Source organism: Anas acuta, chromosome 2 (assembly GCF_963932015.1).
Source record: "Anas acuta chromosome 2, bAnaAcu1.1, whole genome shotgun sequence".
NCBI classification, from domain to species: domain Eukaryota; kingdom Metazoa; phylum Chordata; class Aves; order Anseriformes; family Anatidae; genus Anas; species Anas acuta.
In genome coordinates, this window is record NC_088980.1 from 7075840 (window position 1) to 7097416 (window position 21577).

General features: G+C 44.2%; 1 protein-coding gene across 5 annotated transcripts in view; it reads right to left on the minus strand.

The window, feature by feature from the left end:
- Positions 1–21577, minus strand: part of PRKAG2 (protein kinase AMP-activated non-catalytic subunit gamma 2) — a 208357-nt gene that overhangs the window by 104701 nt on the left and 82079 nt on the right. The window contains exon 1 of one of the 5 annotated variants that reach the window (XM_068673389.1): positions 1544–2040. The exons of the other annotated variants lie outside the window; for them this stretch is intronic. Coding sequence (XP_068529490.1) covers positions 1544–1649 — 106 coding nt within the window. The 5' untranslated portion in view covers positions 1650–2040. Of the gene's footprint in view, positions 1–1543; positions 2041–21577 lie in introns of those variants that run through there. 5 annotated transcript variants of the gene reach the window in all.

A 21577-nucleotide genomic window follows, 5' to 3' on the forward strand; every position in this document is an offset into this window, starting at 1 on the left:
TGGGGAAAACTACTTATGGGAGCTAGTCAGGATGCTAGTTAGCTGCTGGATTATAAACCATGCACTGAGGGACCCAAACACAATCTGGCACTTTTGGCATTAATTGTCTGCCACAGACCTTACAGGTTCACATAGCCAGAACTCTTGGGGCAGGATGAATTATTTTCTCTGTGGAGGATGATAAGCAGAGGGTTTAGATCTAGACTGAGGAAGCAGACTTGCAACCACACCCGTTGCTACCTTCAGTGAGTCCTTTTGCAGATGCTGGCTATTCCCATCTGGTTGATGAAACCAGAAGAGGGTCAGCAAGTGGTCAAAGTGCCATTAATCACTCCATCAACAAATAGCATACATGCTACTGCCCAGGTGGGAATTTAGGAGTTTTCATCAGAAGTTTGGGAATATTTTTGTGGATCTGGGCAATCTGTAATCCAGATATTTCCCTCTTCTTGCACAGAGGCTGTTGCCTGTCTTTGTTCATCTCACCAACACTGTGACACTCCAAGGCTCATACCTTACTCACAGAAACCTGACCTTATTTGCTCTCCAGCAGAAACCCTCAGACAGTTTTAGTGCAATGTAGAACAAGCCTCAGTACCTTAGATTTAAAAACACTTAATTGTAAAAAACGGGGAAAAAAAGAGAAGCATTTTATAGGAAGACATTTTAAAAACACCACAATTGGCCACTAAATAAATTACAAAACACTAAATAATAGAAAAACATGCTCCCTGGATGGGCAGTCACCCAACCATCAATAGCAACTCTTCATCAGCACATCTGTGTGCACCTCTCTGCACCCTCCATATGATCCAACACAACTCATACCTTCCTCATCCCGCTGGATTTAATACAGTGACTCTTGACCACTAAACCACATAAAACAAAGCCTCACAGACCCATTGTACGAGTCAGTCTCTCTAACCTCTGCGTGATCTGGCTGACTCAGTGTAACATCATTTTTAAACCCTGTGGTCACAGGACACAATCTCTCAGCAGAAATCACGGCCTTTGGGCAACCACACACACAGCTCAGCCCCTGCACTGTAGTTTCACTCAGTGACCAGGAAAAGTTTTTGATTAACAGAGGAAGGTCCCTAAGTGCACCTCAGACACAACTATACTGCAGGAACAGAAAGATGGGTTTTTAAGTGAATTACTTATCAGACCAATATGCAATTATTTTCTACTTAAAATTCATCTTTCAATATACAATGTTAGCCCTAACTTAAAATTTAGTTACTCTATTTCAATGAAAAACAGTCAACACTCCCTTTTGAATGGATTTCACAGAGTTTACTGTAAGACTTACTGTTATATCACTCCTTTCCTAAAGCTTATTTCCGTGTGTTACAGGTGTCAGCTCAGATGTTCACCCCCAGTGCAAAGTAACATATAACTAATCCCCATACAACAACTGCACAGTTCAGTCAGTGGAATTAGGAAGCATGAAATTGTTGCTTGATTACCCGATACCCCATGCTGCCCTCTCCCACAGACCGGCATCTCTGCCTTCTGGTCGGGTCGCGCCGCCGGGCCCTACCTAAGAGGCCACGAGGATCGGAGCGGCGCCTCTCCAAGGTTTTGCACTGCTCCTTTCTCTTCTTGCTCCCTCTAAAGCTCCCAAAACGCTTCATGAGCTGCAGCATGCGCCCACGCAGCAGCAGCTGTCGGTCATGCCCAGTATCAAAGAAAAAACTCACAGCTCTGATCCAAAGGCAGTGCGAGGGGCAGGGAAAGGTGTCACCTGTACCCAATGCCCACGTGCAAGACAATAAAACTCCAGGAAGACCGTGTGGTTACAAAAAAAAAGGCAGCTTGCTGGAAATTCAGCCTCAAGGTGCTTGGTTGTAGTCTTGGTGGAGAGAGGCTTCCCAGCAGGATGGCAAAACCTGCAGGCGAGGCGCTTCCAGCCTTAATCCCAGTGCTCAGGAGCTGCCTGCAAGTGGCAGCGGATACCGGGAGAGGCTCAAAGTCTGCCCAGCCTGCAGCTGGTGGCTGTCAGAAGCCTCAGAGAGTGAAACAACATTTCCCAGCGGATCAGCTCATGCGGAAAGGGTCAGTGAGTGCCTGCTAAGCTCCCCCGTTTAGAAAACACTAGCTGCGCAAAGGCACCACGAGCCCTCTTGAAGGGAATTGTCATGTGCAGCTTGGCATGATGACTCTTTAAAAAGGCTGTAAAAGGAAACCACCCCTATACAGACAATTCCTGGCACCGGGCAGCCCGGGCACACTCACACCGTGACCTCACCCAACTATTTTGATTCATGTGCGCGAGGTCTTCACAGGGACAGCCCGGCCCAGCTGCCTATCGATGAGCTCAGGAGTGCCCGGCCCTCTGCAACTAATGACTAATGGCTTAATGGGAACGAGCGGCTGCCAATTCATAAAAAGAAGGCTGATACTTTCTGGAAACCGTAGCCGGAGCTATGGGCTGGACTTTCTCCAGTGACATGCCCTCCCTGTGCTGTGCATATCCATATGCTCTGCATAGATTGCCTTGGTCAAAGCTGCTGTTTGCAAACACAGGACACAACTGAAATGTGCTTTGTCGTCTTTTCCATCAGACAAACATTCACAAGGCTGTTGCTCACCCCTACGGACAGGGGTGTATTACAGTAGGCTCTGAGTCCTTACATTTGGAGCTGTTTATTTTAGGAAAGGGTTGAGCAGCGTGGGCTAGATCTCGAGCAGGTGGAAAGGGGAGCAAGCACAAACCAAGGCATGGTCAAACTACCACAGCCAACCTTCCTACGATTGCAGAAAATGTTCTGTTAAATAAAAAGCTTTACCTTGAAGTCACAGAGTGCCAGTCTTTCCTCTGTATATCACCAGAACTTGAGGCTCAGATCTTTCTAAAATCAACCCCTCGTCTTGTAATCTAGAGTAATGAGAATCTTATCTGTTTCATTCCTAGGAAGAATTAAAGGTAAAATCACCTCTTAGCTCTCCAAGGAAGCATAGATTTTTCTTTGTGCCCATGATTGCTCATGGGACTTAATGTCATTAGAAAGGAAAAGAAAGAAATGGCCACGAATATTGGAGAAAATACCTTTATCAGCACAGATTTCTTGTGAGCTCTGCTCTCCCAGAAAGATCAGTGTCACCAAGGCATCAACATAAGGGTGTCCCAGGACTTCAGGGACCCAGAGCAAAGGTGCAGAGGTGACAGCAGAGCCCTCTGGCATCCTCAGCTACCAGGGGCTTCCCTCAGTCTACCCTACGGAGAACACAGAAGAAGACTCTACAGAGGGCACCTTTGTCCTTCCACCTATTAAACAAAAGAATAAATGAAATTATTAACAAGACATTATCTTGCAGACACAGCTCTCATAATAGCCTTGTAAGGAACTAAAATTTAAGTGTGTTTTTTTTTTTTTTTTTTTTTTCCCCCCAGCATTTCTCCTCCTGACTTGTCTCCTACTTCCTTTCACCCCTACCTTTGTGGCCTTAGCCACATGTTTCAGGTCTGCTGTCTGGCCTTGTGTGACCATCACATTTACTGCTGCAAGCATGATTTTTGCTGTCCATTCCCTTCACTCTGCCCCACTCGTGGCACTAGGGTCAGCAGCCCTAGCGGGGCAAGCTCCAGCTGTCCCCACTGACATGTGTCACGGGCCAGCTCTCAACCCGCTTCCACGAGAGTTATGACCTTCATAAGTCCTTCCTCTTTGAGAAACAGTTCCCCAACGGCAAAACTGATTATTCCTTGCTGCTATTTAAGCCCACTGCTTCTTGTGTTATTCACTGTGCGTACGGAGAACAGATTGTTCCCTTCTGCTCTGGAGCAGCCCTCTACATATTTGAAGACAGTTATCAAGTTCCCTTTCCAGTCTTTACTTAGCCAAAAACACAAGCTATGCTGCCCACAACACCGAAGCAATCTGGACCTCAAGTTTCCCCTCCTTTAAAAGCATTCCTCCTCCTTAGTGGCCAAAGCACTGCTGAGAAGAGCTTAAAGTCACCAGAAACCAAAAAATGTAAATCCCTTTTTAATGAGATAAAAATTGGTATTGCTTCAGCACAGAAACAGCCCCCTTTTTAGTAGAGGCCAACGATAAATAGTAAGTGATGACCTCCTCATGCAGGGCCATTGCAGCAGGAGGGCTCCTTCCCCCTAATTAAGGAAAGCAGCAAGACCCTGATGTTTTTGCACAGAGCTACCAGAAAATGGAACAATAGCGTTGAACAACCGATTTTCACAGTAATTTGTTAAAAAAGCACTAAGTGTTTTGAGTATGATCATTTTGTCTCCCGCAGCTAATGGTCTAACAGATCCTACCATATTTACACCAGATACTACATCCTCTTAATGATTCTAGTGGAAGGATCTTATAAAACTAATAATAAAAAGCTGGGCTTCAAAGAGCTCCTTTGGGGCCGTCTACGTTCTGGAGACTGAAAACACAAATCCCTTGCAAACAACCATGAAATTGACTCTTGTCAAACTACTTTAAAGGCTCCCAAATTAGTTATAGTACATTATGGTTCTTTAATGTAGAAGAATCACACTTTCCCTTTCCACTTACACTGTTCTGTTGTTCCTCTTAGCTCTACCTCGATGGCCCAGTGTCAGGTCTACAAGAGAGCCCCAAAAAAGGCTCTGCAGCTATAAAAGGCCCCACTTCTGCAAAACTCCCTTACACCAATGCTTGTCTTGGTTCCATCAACCACCTGTGTTCCCAACCCATCCTGCAACACCCTCCCCTGTTCAACCCAGCCCTCCATCCCCTTAAACCAGCTGTATTCTTTTTAAAAGAGGGGCTGCAGCACACAAACTAGAGAAGATAAACCTTCTGCTATTTTTCCCTTTGATGCATGAGGCCCCATAAGGAGAGGAGTCTCATGGCAGTAGCTGCCTGCAATCCAACCCAAGAAAACCGCCATCTTCTTGATGCTCCTTGCTTTTCAGTTCCCCTTCTCTTGGGAGAAAAACACCTTCTGTATCCCACCACCCCATCAGCGATTTAAAATGACTATTCAGGCACAAACATAGCAAATTATTCCCACCCCTGAATGCTATGCAAAGATTTTTTCAATGAGGTAGAACTGGGGTTTGTTAAGATTTGGTCTCCTGCCTTGATAGGAAGTAAGGAAAATGGCACTGCAGGAACTGAGTGCAAGCTGCACGGGCTGTCTGACCACCTCTCAGAGTTTGAGACATGACCTAATTCATCCATCTCATAGAGGTGTAAATTCTGTGCTGTGGTGAAAATCCTCGGAGTGCTGACATTTGGAACCATCTCCCTCCCTGCCTTTTTAAGAGAGATTTAATCAGGTATACAAATGCAGCAGCAGAGTGCAGGGCAGGTAGGGGGGGACATTGAGTTTTATCATGGGGTTTCCTTGCATGAAAATGAAAAGAAAGCAATGTTTTCCTCCTCCAGATTTAAGTTCTTCTTTGGTTTAAAATGGGAAAGTTTAAAAGAACATGTATTCCTTCTGTGACAAGTAAAGCTACAACTGGCTGCAGACTGCAAATCATCAAGCCCAAGTATTTCCCTTTCCTTGACACTAAAGCTTTCCTTGTTCAGAAATTCTTCTGGTTTTGTCACTGCTCGTAGAAATCAAAGGAATTTCAGACCCATCCTTAGAAGAGTAAAAAATTATTCACATTTGCATTTTTACATGCATCACATTTCTCTACATTGTTCTCCTTAAATATTTCCCCTAAACTGGATTTTTTTAAAAATTTTCTTCTCAACTCTACGGACAGATGTTCTTGGAATTACAATTTCCTATTATTGCCACCGGTACCGGGACATGTAACAAGTCTCTTAAGACCAGATTGGTTTTAACTTCAACTGGATTTCATATAAAGAGCAATCTTGGAAAGTATTTAAAAATAACATACAGAGAAATGTGTAAAAGAGACCTCTGCTATTAAAAAGAAAAAAAAAAAAAAGCTCAAAACTAGAAGTGATGCAATGCACAATAATAACGAGTATGTTTGCCGAACAACATTTGCACACCAGTTGGACAGACCATACAAGCCTGCATTTTCAAAGGGAAATACAAACTACCACTTTCTCCATCTGGTCCAAGTCCAGCTCACACCCCATAAAAGAATTGCAAGTTTATGACTCCAAGCTGGGCTCAATTACTTTCCATAATCATAACCGAGTGTTTCACTGTAATGAGTTTTTGTCTGTATCCCCTTTTTTAATAATACTTCATGCTGCTTTCACTGTACATTAAGAAAGATTTCAATCTCCGAAGCTGTCAGGCTGGCACTAAATTGGTTTTGAAAAATCTGAAAGTTAAATTTTACTTATTTTTAGAATTCCCCCAGGTGCTCTCTGGATTCCCCAGATCACTTGGTAAATTACTTATAAATTACATCCTGGCATCTTTGTCGTGTTTTTTCTATCCTACCTCTCCAGAGCTTATAATACGAACCAGCAGGAGTAGGAATAATGGTGTTCGTAGTGTTGGCATCGAGGTGATTGCTGGATTTCTAGTAAGGCTCAGAGCACCTACCCCAAAAGACCAATGATTTGGGACTGATGAATATGATAATTTTATCATTTCCCCCCATCCTAGTAATAAACCGCGGTGCATATGTTTGCAGCACTTCCTTTCTTGGCAATTTCAGTTTGCAATGTGAAAAATGGAGCTGTTCTTATACATGCTACAATCTGGCTGTGCTCAAAACAGCAAAACAGTGCTTGATCCAGTAATTACAGGATGTCTGGTGTGACAAATGCAGCTCCTAAAATTTAATAAGTTCTCAGCTAAAGGAAAATATCTCAGCAGTAACTTCCTTAAAAAAAAAAAAAAAGTAGTGGAGACAATGAAGTTCTTCAGAAATATTTTTCCACTCGTGCTTTTCTCATCTCTTCTTGCTTCTCTTCCTCCTGTCTTTGATCAAGTCTTTCAACCATGTCCACCCACAAAGCCTCGAGAAGGAGGTAGGATTCACTGGAACTTCACATATTCCCTTTTTGTCCTCCTCTTCTTTTCTCTTTCCCAGTTCCTCACTTCTTGTGCAGGATGGAGCAGACCGAGTGGTGTTAAAGTTGTACTGGGCATTGTGGGGCTGAACAAAACATCCCCTTCAGTTTAAACGCCAGAAAAGCTTTTTCAGCCAGCACTGAATAGGCTGCAAACTGAACGACAGCAAATGAATAGAGGCAGAAATGACTCCAAGAAACTCCTGCATTAGGGATGGCCGGCACCTGAAGGGTGAAATCCCTTTCAATATCCCATAATGAACACCCCAAAACACAGGAGGCTACAAATCACAGCACCACAACTCCACAGAAACATAGTCCTCTACTGATTTTACCTTAGGAGACATCCTCAGACATCAGCCTTACTCTAACCCAGCCAGCATCCCTTCCCCGCAGAGGCACAGCTCCTACATTTGCAATTCATGAGCTAGTAAGAACATTACCAATAAAACAGCTTCACACACATTTACTGCAGTTTAAACATTTGTGCTGGCACAGATATCATAAAATACAGCTCTCGGTGACAAACATGCACATGTGAAGCAACGCCCTCGTCCTAAAATGTAGACAGGGAGATGAGATTTCAAAGTCATTTCAAGTTCTCTATCCCTCTGCTCCCCACAAAGAGCAGCCGAATCTGACAGCAGAAGCCAAGAAATTTACTTACACATAAAATAAGATGACAAATAGACTCTTTTCCTGGCTTGGCATTATTATTATCTGCTATTTTAGGTTGAAAATAATTGTCAGTCTTCTCTAACAGTAAAAAATGCAGATGGTGCAACTTTGGGGTTGACAGTCATCCCACAAATGACCCCCTCCTCTGCCACAGTGGATACAAGAGACTGTATATATTATGCACATAAAATTAGAGATGGTGACAAGCATCCTATTAGACATGTGAAACAACACAGACAATGCTGACAAAAGAGAAAATTGGACCACACCTTGAAAAGCAAAATACTTAGCTAGAAGCTAGCACTGGAGAATCCTTCCTTGTTCCTGGCTCCAGTGACATCATTGATGATGCTCCAGTTTTTCAGTGATGGTAGAGGAGTCTCATTGTGTTCAGCAGCCAATTCCAGAGGGACAAACCTTTCCCCTTGATCTCCCAACCTTCACTCTCCAAAGGGTGAAGGAGTTTCCAGATGCTGCCTCTCCTTCCCTTGGCTGCTGCAGTGATGGGTGAGAACCTGAGGACCATGCTCAGATTACTACAGATGGCCTCAAATGTGGTGTTTATACAGAATGGACATTTTCCACGTGTTATTAACAACCCAATTTTGTTGACAGTGAAAGCAGAGTCTAGTAGTTGTAGACCAGAGATGATCTGAATTACTCTCTGAACTCAAACTCTGCAGACCGGAGATGATTGAAATTATTCACTGAACTCAAACTCTATGCTCACAAAATCCCAATGACAAACCTAGGTACTTACAGGAGGAACTTTGCCTACTTATTGTATAGCTCCCGACGGTATATTTACATGAACCACTGAGGACATCACGCTGGCCTAGATCCCAATCCCGTGAACTAAACCCAGGCATGATGCCAAAAGGGGAAATTCCGAATGGATCATCAAAACCCTGCGCTGTCATTACAAAGGAGGACTGCTCCAGCCAGGGGATTACAGCAGAAAGGGAGGAATCCACCATGTGCAGGCATGGGCTGCACTGAAATCCAGCCCCTGCGTGGCATCTTTGCAGTGCAGCCAGCTCCCTCAGTCCGCTTGTTCAAGCCACCCCTAACAAATACAGCAGACCTTCACTTGCTGGTTAACAAAGGACACAAAGGATTTGGGAAAAAAAAAAAATCAGTCACAATTACACAAAATCCTCAGATCTGTCCTCATTTTTCTACCCCTACTTTTTATAAGCCTTTTTCTATGAATTAATGATTCTGAAGCATCGTGAGTTGCAAGCAAGGGAATGAAACAAGCATGTTGCATACTTCAATGCCAAGAATAATCAAACTGGCCCTGCTAACTGCTTGAGACGAACATCTCAAGAAACACCGCCACCAGCTAGACCTCCCAGAGCACCTTTTGATCTCCAGCAGAAAGGAGGCGAGCATCAGGGTTTGCAGCTTCTTTGCCCAGGGGGAAGAGCCTTTCCAGAAGTCCTGCAGCAGGCTGGCACGAGGCTGGAGAGGAAGAGAAGACGACGGCAGTCTGTTGGACTCGGTGGCTCGGCTCCTTCCTTTGCAAGAACACGACACATTGTTCACGGGGCTTTAAAGCACTGTGTGCGTGAGGTGGCTGTCTCACATGCCCAAGCTCCGAGGAGATTACTACAATTAGTCGCCCAGATTACTGCAGATCTGCCAGAGCAGATGGAAGCATAGAGGAGGAAACGTTCATTATCACATACATGAGGTCTGGAGGAGAAATCATTCAACGTTTTTCTGGTTTCTCTTTCCGGCTTTTTTTTTTTTTCTCATGAGATTTTTGCACCCAGAACAAACATAGCAATTTTGTTGGCCACAGAAACTTTACTGAATTTTTAAGAGAAATGAAAGCACAGTGAAAAAGGCAGATCCTGCTGCTTACCAACATGGCAATCGAGGGACCTTAGCAAACTGCCAGGGTACAGAAGGAACAAAGACTAAGATGGAGCACATGTAAAGGAAAGTTGGCACTCTTTCAATGTCCACAATGAGCTAGAAGCCATCCAAGCCCCAATTTCTTGATAATTCTACCAATTTGTGCAATTGGCAGACAAGTAACTTGGAATAAAGCATCCAACACATCCACGGCATCCAGCTGGTAAGCTGCTGTGACTGCAGGATGGGAGTGAATGACAGCGTGGGATGACTTGGGTTGTAACAAGTTCCACCTTTATTCACTTTGTACATAAAAATACCAAACAGCGTTCAGCTCAGAAATGCTATATTTAGGGCTGTGTGAAAAATCTCAGTGGGTTGGCTGGGACCAATGTAGACATGACCTAGAGAAGGCTTTTTGTGTGTTTCTTTATGCCTAGATGGCAGGAGGGATGGAAACTTGGGAGCAACAATGCAGTACGAGAATATTCCTGGAATATTCAACCCTGCCACTCTGCACAGACAGGAGAAAAGGAGTCTGAAACCTTTTCACAACTGCTCCAATAAGGGAAGGGAATGTAAAAGCTATTGATTGTGTCCCTGGGAGAGTGCCCCAGAGATGGAGTGGGCAAGAGACTACAGTAACTCCTTGTGCAATCCTTCCTTGGCTATTTAATTTTTAAGATGCTCTCAAGAATCAGAGGACAGGTACCAGTTCTCAGGCTGACCCCAGCTCAACTCAGTTCCCAGGCCAATGCCTTGCTTCCAACTGGCATCTTTTCCCACTTCATCAAACTGCATTGAGCCTCAAATTGAGACTTGTGGAGCCATGAAATCTTGTTTAATGGTGATTCAGCTTAGCAACGATTTGGGCCAATCACACTGCTATTTTCACCTCATAAAACTCATTTGAAAATGACCTAAACAAGCACCACAGATGACAAGAACTTGTACGGTGCCATCAGATTCCCAAATCTCCAAGGACTGCCTTTGTGTAGAGGCTCGAGGCCTTAAAGTAGAAAGCACCACACAAAGTAGCTGCAACATAATTAATCAGTTTAAAATCCACATCAAGAATCAAAGCAGAAATATGGTGTTACAGCAACAAAAGCTCTGGTTATCTCTAACAGCACAAAGCCCTGTTCTTGAATTTCTGTGTCCTCCCCAAAAGCATCCTGCATCCTTAGTCCTCCCCACGAGTGTCCCTGCCTTTGGGGACATTTGTCCAACACTGTGCTGGGAGCTTCCCGTGATGCAAGTTGGTGTGATCTCAGAGATGAGGTTGCCTAAAACAGCCTGGAAAACCCTATCAGATGTAATGCTTTTGTTGTTATTATTACTTAACACACATTTGTGGAAAAAAAATAGGCTCTGTCATCACCTTGGCAGCTAGCAATAGGGCCTGGCAAGTCTGCCAGTCATATTATTTGCGTGTGACTGGAGCAAAAAATATTAAGACCTCTGTGCTAACAGACAGGAACAGAAATGATGGCTCCAGGCAACATATTCCTGTAAACCAGGTAGGCAGTTTCCAGTCATAATAAAATACTTACAGAGAGGGCAGAGGAGGGGAGCGAGGGGCACTGAAATGGGGCTGAATGAGGAGTTTGGAGGCTCTGGTTTTATTCTCAGCTCTGTTATCAGGCTGCTGTGTGACTGGGGATAACTACATCCATCACCAGCCCGTGTGCTCAAAAAGCAAACACCAAAATCAAGCAATGGCTTGACATGGGATGAGACAAACACAGAACCCAGCGCAGCCAGAGATACACATCTTTGACTTCCCAGCCCAAAGGAAAGACACCCAAGCTTCCCAGCCCCAAGGAAAAGTGCTACAGCACCACCCAGCACAGAGGGTTTGTATTTTGGGGAAGCAGCAGCAACCTGGGGGCCCTTCCTTCCCCACCCTGCAGCACGGTCCCTGAAGCCTCGCAGTGCTAGGCCCAGCAGGCCCAATGCCCTCGGTGCCCCCCTCAGCCCTGTAAGACTTCATCCCTTAACATCTTAGTGTTATTAGTGTGTTAATGAGGTTCCTAACCTCATTTAGCCACTAGGTTTTGTGCCACGCAAAGAAGAGAAGGAAAAAAGAGGTGGAAGCTTTCTTATCATGGCAAAGGGCTTCTCTAATCCTGCAGCCTCCAGGACAGAGGCAGAAGTTGCTGATAAACCTCTTAATCAAATGCGATCAAGTCCCTAATGCACAGCCAGTGCCTGCGTCCAAGGGAGAGGATAAGAAACTCTGGGGGAAAAAAAATGCCTCGATTACAAAGAAACAAGGCACCCACACGGCCTCCCAGCCACACACTTGTCAAAGGTTTTTCTTCCCCTGCACACTCTGCTTTTTTGCAAGACGTGCATGTGCTGCGTGTTGCTGAGCCTTGCATCTGCTGGACGGATGAGAAATTAATTTCTAAGAATGTCAGTGATGTCAGGCATTTTCTTCTTTAATGTGACCATAAAGTGGCGAGAGCCGTCAGCGGCACTGGCAGTAGTTTAACAAAAAAATGTTGACGTTGCCTGGATACTGAGCCCTGCTCCGTTCGAGGATTTACTTGCGTGTCTGCATTTGACAGCAATAACTCCTCAGGATTTGGGGTTTTCTTTAATATTCTGAGAGCCATGCAAATATCTCTCCTTATTCAGAGCTCGCCTCTTCTCTCCTCCCCCATTTTTTGGCTTTGTAAAATGCAAAATAATTCTTCAACCGTAGTAAAGCCATAAATAAGAAGTCATAAAAATATTTTTCTATCCTTCTTTTTCTCCAAGGTTAATCTTTTTGGTTATATAAGCACTTTATAAAACAGCATGGGGAAAGTATATGAGGATCTGTTCATGTGATTAAGACTCGGCTCCTTCTTTAGCATGTCCCAGTGACAGCATTTTATGCTTTGCATTTGCCACCGCCAAGGCTCACGCAGCCATCTCGCTGTAACCTCCAAAGCAGACCTCAGAGAGATTTAACATTGCTTTTTACGGGCTGCTTACAGTAAGTCATTTCGCTGGGTATCTGTGGATCCTGGGGAAAAAAAAGGGCATTACTAAGTACCTGCTAATTATTCATTACAGTGGGTGGATTCCAGGTTTCACTGATGGCAAAAATCCAGCTACTCCAAGGGGAAGGGATTTTTTCCCAGTCTTTCCCTTTATTGCTGTCCTGCTCCAAATAGGCCTTGTGCAGAAACAGATCTGGACGCCGTTTAGTGAAGTGCTGTAGTGTTTTATAATCTTTTATGGTAAAGAATTTGGAGGGACTTGAGAGAGGGCTTCAGGCAGAACAGAAACAGAACTGAAGCACATATACAAAATCACAAAACTCCTCTTCCCGGCAGCTAGATGGCAGAGAATTAAAAAGTCCACTGCAGACTGTTTTTCCAGTCGGGCCCCTGACATGTCTCCTAAGTGAGGAACAATGCAGTTATCCCTGCACTCTGCTGTGGCAGATCTCAGCACACTGCAGGGTTATTTTCCAAAGGAAATGATGTGCAACTTGGGTACTTTCTTTAGTGCAACTTGCTTTATTTGCTTTATAACTTCACTACCTTTCAATACACAAGCAGCCAACAGCACCCAGACTCCTCTCTTCCAGCAATCCCATCCCAAACCCCAGTGCCCCAGTCCCACAATATTGTAACTCCCTCCGAGTGATGCCCACAAGCCCCTATGAATGCCACCTCTCTTCTTTTCAAGCTTTAACACTGGGGTGGACAAAACTTCAGCAATACACAGTGGAAAGAATGACAGCACTGCCTGACCAGGCTCGTTTGGTGGCGATGCCTCTTGCTGTTGCCTTCCACAAGCCTCTTGTGGCTGGGAGATGTAAGAGCATTTTCTGGCTTTGAAGATGCAGAAGCCGGCGCATGGTGATTCCCATTTAACACCCATGAGTGCAGGGACAAACGCTGCCCTCCCACTTGCACGGCTCTTCATAAATATAAAATGCAATAGAGGAGTAAAGGAGTGAAAATGGTGGTGGTATTCCTGAAAGGTACAGGCCTTCTGATCGCTTCTTTAAACACTTCTAGCAGCGGGCAGTCACTGCTTTTCCACAGGTGCTCAAAGACTCTCTGCTGCCTCAAAACTCATCCCTAAAATCTGGCTCAACCCCCCCCCTCCATCTGACCAACACTCACCAGCAGCCTGTTTGATTTTAATGCGATTTAATAGCACTGACTTGTCTTAATAATAAATCTCATGCCAAGACACTGCAGCTGGAGCAAGAGCTGACCCAGGGCGAGCTTCCCAAAGACTTGCACCCCTCTGTCCTCTATCTTGCTGCCCCCCAGTGCCACAGAAGCTTTCCTGGATCACCGAGGTGGCTACGGCCACCCTGACCTCCTCCAGCCCTGCTGTGGTTGTGCAAAACAAAGTGCCTTACTCCAAATTGCTCTCTCTGTAGTGCTCCTCTGTCACCATCCTCCAAGGCTGGCACAATCCCAGAGCAGCTGCCATCCTTGAGTACCCAACAGTATTTACTCCCTTAAAAAATGCCTGAGATTTCCCTTCCTCACCCCTAAAGCCCATGTTTAGAGGACAAAGCATCACCATGGGGCAGGGGAAAGAAAACTCCATAATGAAATCTCCCTCGCACAGCAGCTCCACACCGACCCCAAAAGTCCAGGGGATTCCTGCTTTCCCCAGAGAAATATCTTAGCTTTAAGGACCTGGGGTTCAGGGTTTATCTGACTGAATGCATATATGGCACTATCTTTTTTTCATTTTCATATTGTGATATTTTTTACACATTCGTTGTCCCAGTGGTCTGGATGATATGGGAGCATCAATTCACAATGGTCAAACAAACATGAAGGAATTATGGCCCATCACTAAGGAATACCAGAGGGGTGGCTATTAATTAAATACATTGCTATAAGTAAGAAGAATGTTAAATCTCAGTTTCTTTCTCAGTCTTTGTTTCTACAACAGAGGAAACCATGGGGAAAAAAAAATGTTCCTAATCACTGCAACAGTGCCCCTATCTGTTACCCCATAGCCCTGGCTTTGATCGTTTCTCTAAGTTCAGAGCACTGATCCCTGCCGTAAGAATTTGCTCATAATTCCCATTTTTTTTTCTGCAGACTGGGTTTCTGACTGAACACAGCCTGGACAGCTGTACAAACTGCTTTACAATAATCCCCACCATTTGCTTGAAAGCTTACCGTGAACACCAGTGAGCATACGAGATGTCAGATAGGTGCTAATCCTCACCACCAACTATTCATGTTTTTAGGAGGGATGGGTGATGACGACGCTTTTGTCAATGAGAGTGCCTTTGATGGCATAGGAAGTAGGGCTTTGCTCTGGCTCCAAAGGACTGAAATTAGCTCTTAAGTGCCCACATGGGAAACTATTCCTTGTTGAAGGAATCAACCCATCATATGGGTGATCCATCACCAACCCATCACCCACCATCATATGGGTGATGAGCAAATATCATTGAAATTATTAAAAATATTTCTTAAATAAAAGTGTTTTTTTTCTTTTTTTTTCTTTTTTTTTTTTTTTCAGCTCAACCAGCTTCCTAACATAGATGCCTCAGCAAGGATTTACACTATTAACCCCAAACAGCCAAGTCTGGAGATGGTTCCAAAGTGTTGGAAAATTCATCAAATGCAATGGTCAAATCCTCTCCTGTGCCACTCTCTCAGAAAGGCAGCTGTAGCAAATCACTTCCTTTAATTGCATGTAAGACAGCAGAATTGGACTTTCACGGGGGTAGAAGCCACATTTTAATTACCTTCACTGGCAGCAATAGTGCTTTCTTCTGAAAGATGAAAAAATTCAGCTAACCACTCATCTAAATGTTTACGTCGATTCATTTTTGAAGCTTGCTTTCCCAAACAAGTTTAGGCCAGCACTGCACTGCAGTCACCTGCTGCTGCTGTACTAAGGACCCGCACACCCTGAGCCAAAGCACTATATTTATTACCTGGCTGCGTGTTCCAGCTCCTGTTTGCGACTTTAGTCTTGGAGAAACCCTTTGGCTCGAGGTGGCTGCTCTGTGCCTAACGCTGCCCAGTGTTTCTGCAGGAAACATGAAGGCAGCAGGTGCTTCGTGATGTTAAACACATCATAAATAACACGGGCACTATGTGCCACGTGCAGCTCCTCTCGGGTCAGTATTAAGTGTTAGCTCATGTGCAGTTCTTACCCTCCGAGTCCAAAAAGTCTTGACCTTGTAGCATTTACACGTGGCTTTTTTTTTGGCATGGGCTAAAGGTGGTTTTAGCCTCTGGTAAGAATGCTGCCAGGTGGGGTGGAAGGCAAAAGGAGCCTCCACGGGTCGGGGGCTGCCCATTGGGCTCTACGGGGACGCAGTGGTGAACAAGAAAAACCCCATAACTGCAGCAGTGTCGTCCTGCTGAGGTGTTGGGTTGGGTTGCTACACGCAGCTCACTCACCATTAAACTGATCCGGGAAAAGACCGCGAACGTTAAGAGCTATGGAAATCTTATACTGAGGTTAAGCAAACAAATCTGACACCAAACCTTCCACCCCGTGCACGCAGGCAGTTGAGCACAAACATTCACAGCGCCCCTGAAATGCTCAGGATTCCCAGATAACGGCGTTCGCTGATGAACATAAGATAAATGGGTTCTGCACGACTTCCCCAGCAGAAATGAGTTGCGTTAGGGTACAGGTACTTGCCAACGCAATTAAAAGTCCATCTTCATATTGAGGGCTACATCCTGACCCCACTGGTGGCAATGACAGAGCCTCCTGGGACTACGAGAGGAGGACTTGGTTCCCTGAACAACCCCAGAAACCACTACAGTTACATACATTAGAGGGATGGGTGGTTTTAGTCCTCACTGTTTGAAAGGGTTTGGAAGGAAAGGAAAAAAAAATTAAAGCATAATAAAGGGTTCTTAGCATCCTGCTCGAAACCTAAAGCAAAGGCACACAGTGCAATCCCAGCCTCTCCATACAGCAAAGAGGAGCAGCAGGATGCCCACAGGAGGGCACCTATGTTTCGTGGTTGTCTACGAGCTCCCAGGGAGACGCGTTTTGGGCTTTGCAGCGTGGCACTGCCTGGCACAGCCACCCACATGCACTTGTCACCACAGTCCTGCACCACACACCTATGGGGGCTCTCAGAGCTGCACTTCCACTTCAGTCACCGATAGCCATAACCAGCAGGAGATGCTGCAGGAAGCAAGCTACAAAGAAAACCCTTTTGCAATCTGCAGCAGCTGCCTTATCAAATCATGCTTATATAGGAACCCGGCGTCAAGCTGCAAAATAATTTAACAAACAAACAAAAAAGCCCACAATCCATTCTTTGTTTCAAAGCTAAAATAAGAAAGATCCTATCTGGATTTCATCAAACACTCAGTGCCCCACGCTAGAAGCAGCCAGCCCAGGGGATAAGGGAGGGCTGTGAGTCTGCTGATCCACCCTGGAGTTCCCAGGCATGGGGACCTTTGTAAGCTCCCTGCTGGCTCCATGTTCCTGTGATTGTCATAAAACAGTTAGGTTTTGACATTTGGACCTTTCCAGCAATGCTCTACAGATGTGTTGGTTTAGCTGTTTAGCCAGATAACGAACTCCAGCATCCTGAAAATGGATCAAAGCAAAAGCTACTGGCAATTACAGATTACATGGCACACAGGTGGCTACAGACTAAAATCTTCCCTTCAGAAAGGTCACTGTTCAGGAAATTACTCTCTAAATTACAATCACTTATAACATGTTTGCCTTTCACAGCTTTACACTATAACTACAATCCGTTCTCATCTTGCTGCCCCATCCTTTGCATTTTGAAGCACCAACCACTGCATGTCCTGGCTGGCAAACCACTGTTAGTGCTTCTGAGCATTGTGCAAACCCCACTGTGAAACCCCAGAATAGTGGGCACTTTGAGGAGCAGGGAGCTCCAGCTAATGTGCCCGTGTGTTGCTGTGACTAACACAAGACTTTTCTGAACCTGGTTTGGGTTCTCTGCATAGAGCTATCCTTTGTTGGGTATGTCTGCCCCACACCGTGCCAGGGAAATGTGTCAGAAGGTTTGCTGGATTATCAGAGCTCCCACAATAACAGTTACTGGCTCCCTACACATGTATCCCTACTGCTGAGAGGATACATGATTCAAACAAACTTTTTTAGAGGTCCTGATGCTTGCGAGCCATTCTTAGATCAATGTACAAAAAATAGACTCAAGACTCATTTTCTGACATCAGTAGAAGACCTTGCCTGTCCTCTCCTTATTTTAAACTAAGAACAGGACTTCTAGCCTCTTCCAGCTGATGTGTTGATTATTTTAAGCCCAATAAAATCCAAACCAATTAACTCACTAGGCTAGAAAATCCTAAACCAATTAATTTTAAAAGTGGCGTCCTTGTCCTCCTCTGCTTTGACAAAAGCAAACGTGAGCTTACTTTATTAAAATCAAGAGCAGCATGGACAGACTTGCCTCCAGTACACAGATTTAGGAGCACAGAAATTAGTAGATCAGAGATGTTGGCATAACTTTGGTATTGCACAATTTCCACAGCCCTTTCACCTCTGTAAAACTCCAAGTACAAAAAGGCTTTACGCTAGATCTCCTAATCCAGTCTGATATTTGCCTTAGTATGGCAATGGGGAAAAAATCCGAAGCCTGGTGCTTTGCAGAGCTTTATACTAGAAGAGAACTTCTGTGCTTTTCCACATCCCCTCATCCCTGTATCCCATCTGCATTTAGTTTGTCTGTACACACCAAATGGGCCAACGATGTCTTCATAGTTGGATGATGGCTATACAAGTTGCTCTAGGTGCTCCAACCATTGAGCAAATTAACGTGGGTGATACAGGCTCTCCTTGCCTGATTCATGACTCTCCTGGTGACTGCTGGAAGCGACTTTGCACTGAAGCAGCTGCTGGGAGCTCATGTGATGGTTTATACCAGCTCAGCTGCCAGCCTGTGGTGTCACTGCATTCATATAGAAGCATAGAATCACAGAATCATTTAGGTTGGAAAAGACCTCGAAAATCATCTTGTCCAACCTTTAACCTAGCACCGAGAGTAATCAACATCTCACCCTATTGACTCTCACAAAACCAATAATAACAATTTATTATTATCATTATTATTATTAGTTATCTATTTGGAATTCAATGTTTTAACTCAGCCCCAGCTCAGTCAAAACCCACACTGATTCAGCAAGGGCTACGTGAGAACTACTGGCCACTGCAATGAGTCTAGAATTTAACTCTACTTTACTACACACAATATCTCCCAAACTATACATTTTTCTGCACTGTAATCAAGTTCTTTCATAGTTCTTTCATTCCTTATTTTTCCAGATCAGAAAGCTGATTGGTTCAACATTTATCATGTTCATTTATGCATTGTTTTGAGGCATTTTCCATGGGCTTTATCTAGGAAGAAAAGCACTCAGAGAACTTACAATATATATAAAGTTTGGCTTTGATACCTTAAGTGGCTGGTAAGACTCGAGCTACGTATCATAAGATACTGGATGAACAATACAGTTTCACTGGGATCATGACTAGTGCTCACTAAGCTTCAGACAGAGCAATGCACTTAATACTAAGTATGTGAACAAAGCTACTACAATAAACAGAACAGGATTTCTCCAGTACTTAAAACCAAGAACTTGCCCAGGGAATAAATTCTGAAATCATTGATCTCAGTGGAAATCAGACACTTAAGTATATTTGAAAATCTGCCCCTACATGTTATCCTGGGTTTTTAAACTAGAGATTGTTTAAAAGAAATACTCAAATTATTTCCAAATGGTTTGCTGTCTAACACTTGGAGACTTCAAAACTCTCTTTTTGGGTTTACTTTTGCTTGCATTACTGCCTGTGGGGAAACAAAGCTGCTTGTGAGTGAGCACTGCCCTGCAGACCTTCCTTACTTGAAGGAGATGAGCCACGAAAGGCCACCAGGGTTCAGCAACCTGTAGAGATGTTCAAACTGTACATTTTCTGTATGTATATTTCATACTAAAATAAATGTGGAAAGCATTATTTTACTGATTGGGAATTTGGGAATTTCTCTTTCCTCTGCATGCCAGCAGCAGTCTCTAAAAGAACTAACATAAAACTAAGATCACTGACTTATTCTCTGTACATCACAAGAAATAAAACCTTGTTTAGTTACCACAAGTAACCATTTATAGCATGAGCCATAGTTCGAATCCCAATAAAGAGATAGAAAATGGGAATGACTAGTCCCAGGTCCATCATATCGGTAGGGTTACCAATGAAAGTTAGAGAATGAAAAATTTCCTTTTTTTTTTTTTTCATTATTGCATCTAAGCAATTAGCAATTTGAAGCCAGTCTGAAAAATCCTTCCTGCCTAGAATGAGCAGCGTAGAATACAAAAGTATGCTGGGTGCGCTCCACCTACGCAGATTACAGGTAACACTGACCACGGGTAAACTAAGGTGAAATGGGAAAGGCATTGAAAGATTTCTCCAAATAAATTAAGACCAATCACAATGGGCACATTCTAACCAGAAAAATCGTCTGCTGCTGACAGCAGATGTCAGTAGCTGGCAGAGGAACCGGGGATGAATGTGGCTGGTCTTTGGCCACGGGAAGCTGTCTGTGGCACCAATTCAGCTGCAGCCGTGCTGCTGACACATGTTGTCTGCAAAAAGTCATTTTTCTTGTGTAGACAAGACTGAAATGAATTGTGTTAAGTCCCCTGCCTCTGTGGGCACAGCAAACTTGAAAAATTATGATTAGATGTATCTGTGCAGCAGTGCTGGGAAGGAGAGGAAGACAGAAATGGCTCTGCTCCTTTCCTAGTGCTTATGGACCCATCCAGTCCTATGCAGCAGGCATAAGGGCAGTCACAGACAGAAACTGAAGCTGCCCCATGGCATTTCCCTCCAGTATCCCACTCGCCTGCAGGTCCAGAAGGCAGGGGAGCCATGGACACAGGCTGAAAAGCTGAAGGTGAAAGTGGCTCCAGCTATCCAAGGTCCCAATGCAAGTTATTTTGATGTGTCTCTACAGTTGTAGTCCAAAGAGCAGGAGGGTCCCAGACTATGGGTCGAATGTAGTGATTTAGCAAAGGAAAATCCAAACATAGACTTCAGAAGCTTATAGGAGGGATGTATCTCCTCGCATCCTGTATGGCATGAGAAGGAGATTCCTACAGAGTAAAGGTGGGTAGCCAGCTTGATGCAGTGATATGTGGGATGCCCATGCCTGGCTTCTCATGCCTGTATTGGACCAAAACACCACTTCATTGCAAATTATTACTTAAATATCATGAATATGGAGTAAAATCTGGGAGCTGTGAATTGCATGAATTCACAAATGAGAAAAGCTGCAGTACTGATGTGCCAGGGTCAGGAGGCCTTCAAGGTTGCAGAGCTGAATGTGGCAACATGAAACCTGAGGCTTTTTCCCATTTCTTTCCCGGGCTATTGGAAATGAGAGCCACTGGCTCCATCTATGGGTAAAAAATAGTATTTCCTTACAGATGGCATATTCTAACTACAAGATGTTCTCCCACCAAAAAAAAAAAAAAAAAAAAAAAGGAAAAAAGAAATCTTTCTGGTCCTTTAATACTGGAGCACCAGGAACCCTCCTTATGGATTATGTTAGGCACCATGGCACTGAATTTCAGATGCAAAATATATATATATTTACTAAGAGAAAGCAGAAAATCAAGATCTTGTATTGAAAAGCATTTCCTTCCTCAAGTATCGTGCATGTTCACTGTTATTCAGCACTGAGCACCAGCTTCAAGGTGTTTGAAAGCTGTGTAATTTTAGATACAACAGTCTGCAAGCAGCCTTTAATCCTGAGCTAACTTACATTTTGATCCCAACCACCACAGCCCAAAGCTTAGGTCAATGGAAACCTTTTAATTGATTTCCTTTGCTGTTAAAATTGGCAGCGCCATCAATGCGCTGTGATTATTGCTGCTACTTTAACTGGTATTTTTGGAACAGGAAGCAGGATTGGAAAATGTCCTGCTGCCCTTCAGAGAGGGCATTCAGCCCCTGGTAGAAAGCTGCATTTTTAATGAGTTAAATCTCACACAGCCAAGTACTTTTATTAAAAATGTTCCTGGTATTTGATTTTAACATATCTGCAGGGATAGCTCCCTAATTTCCAC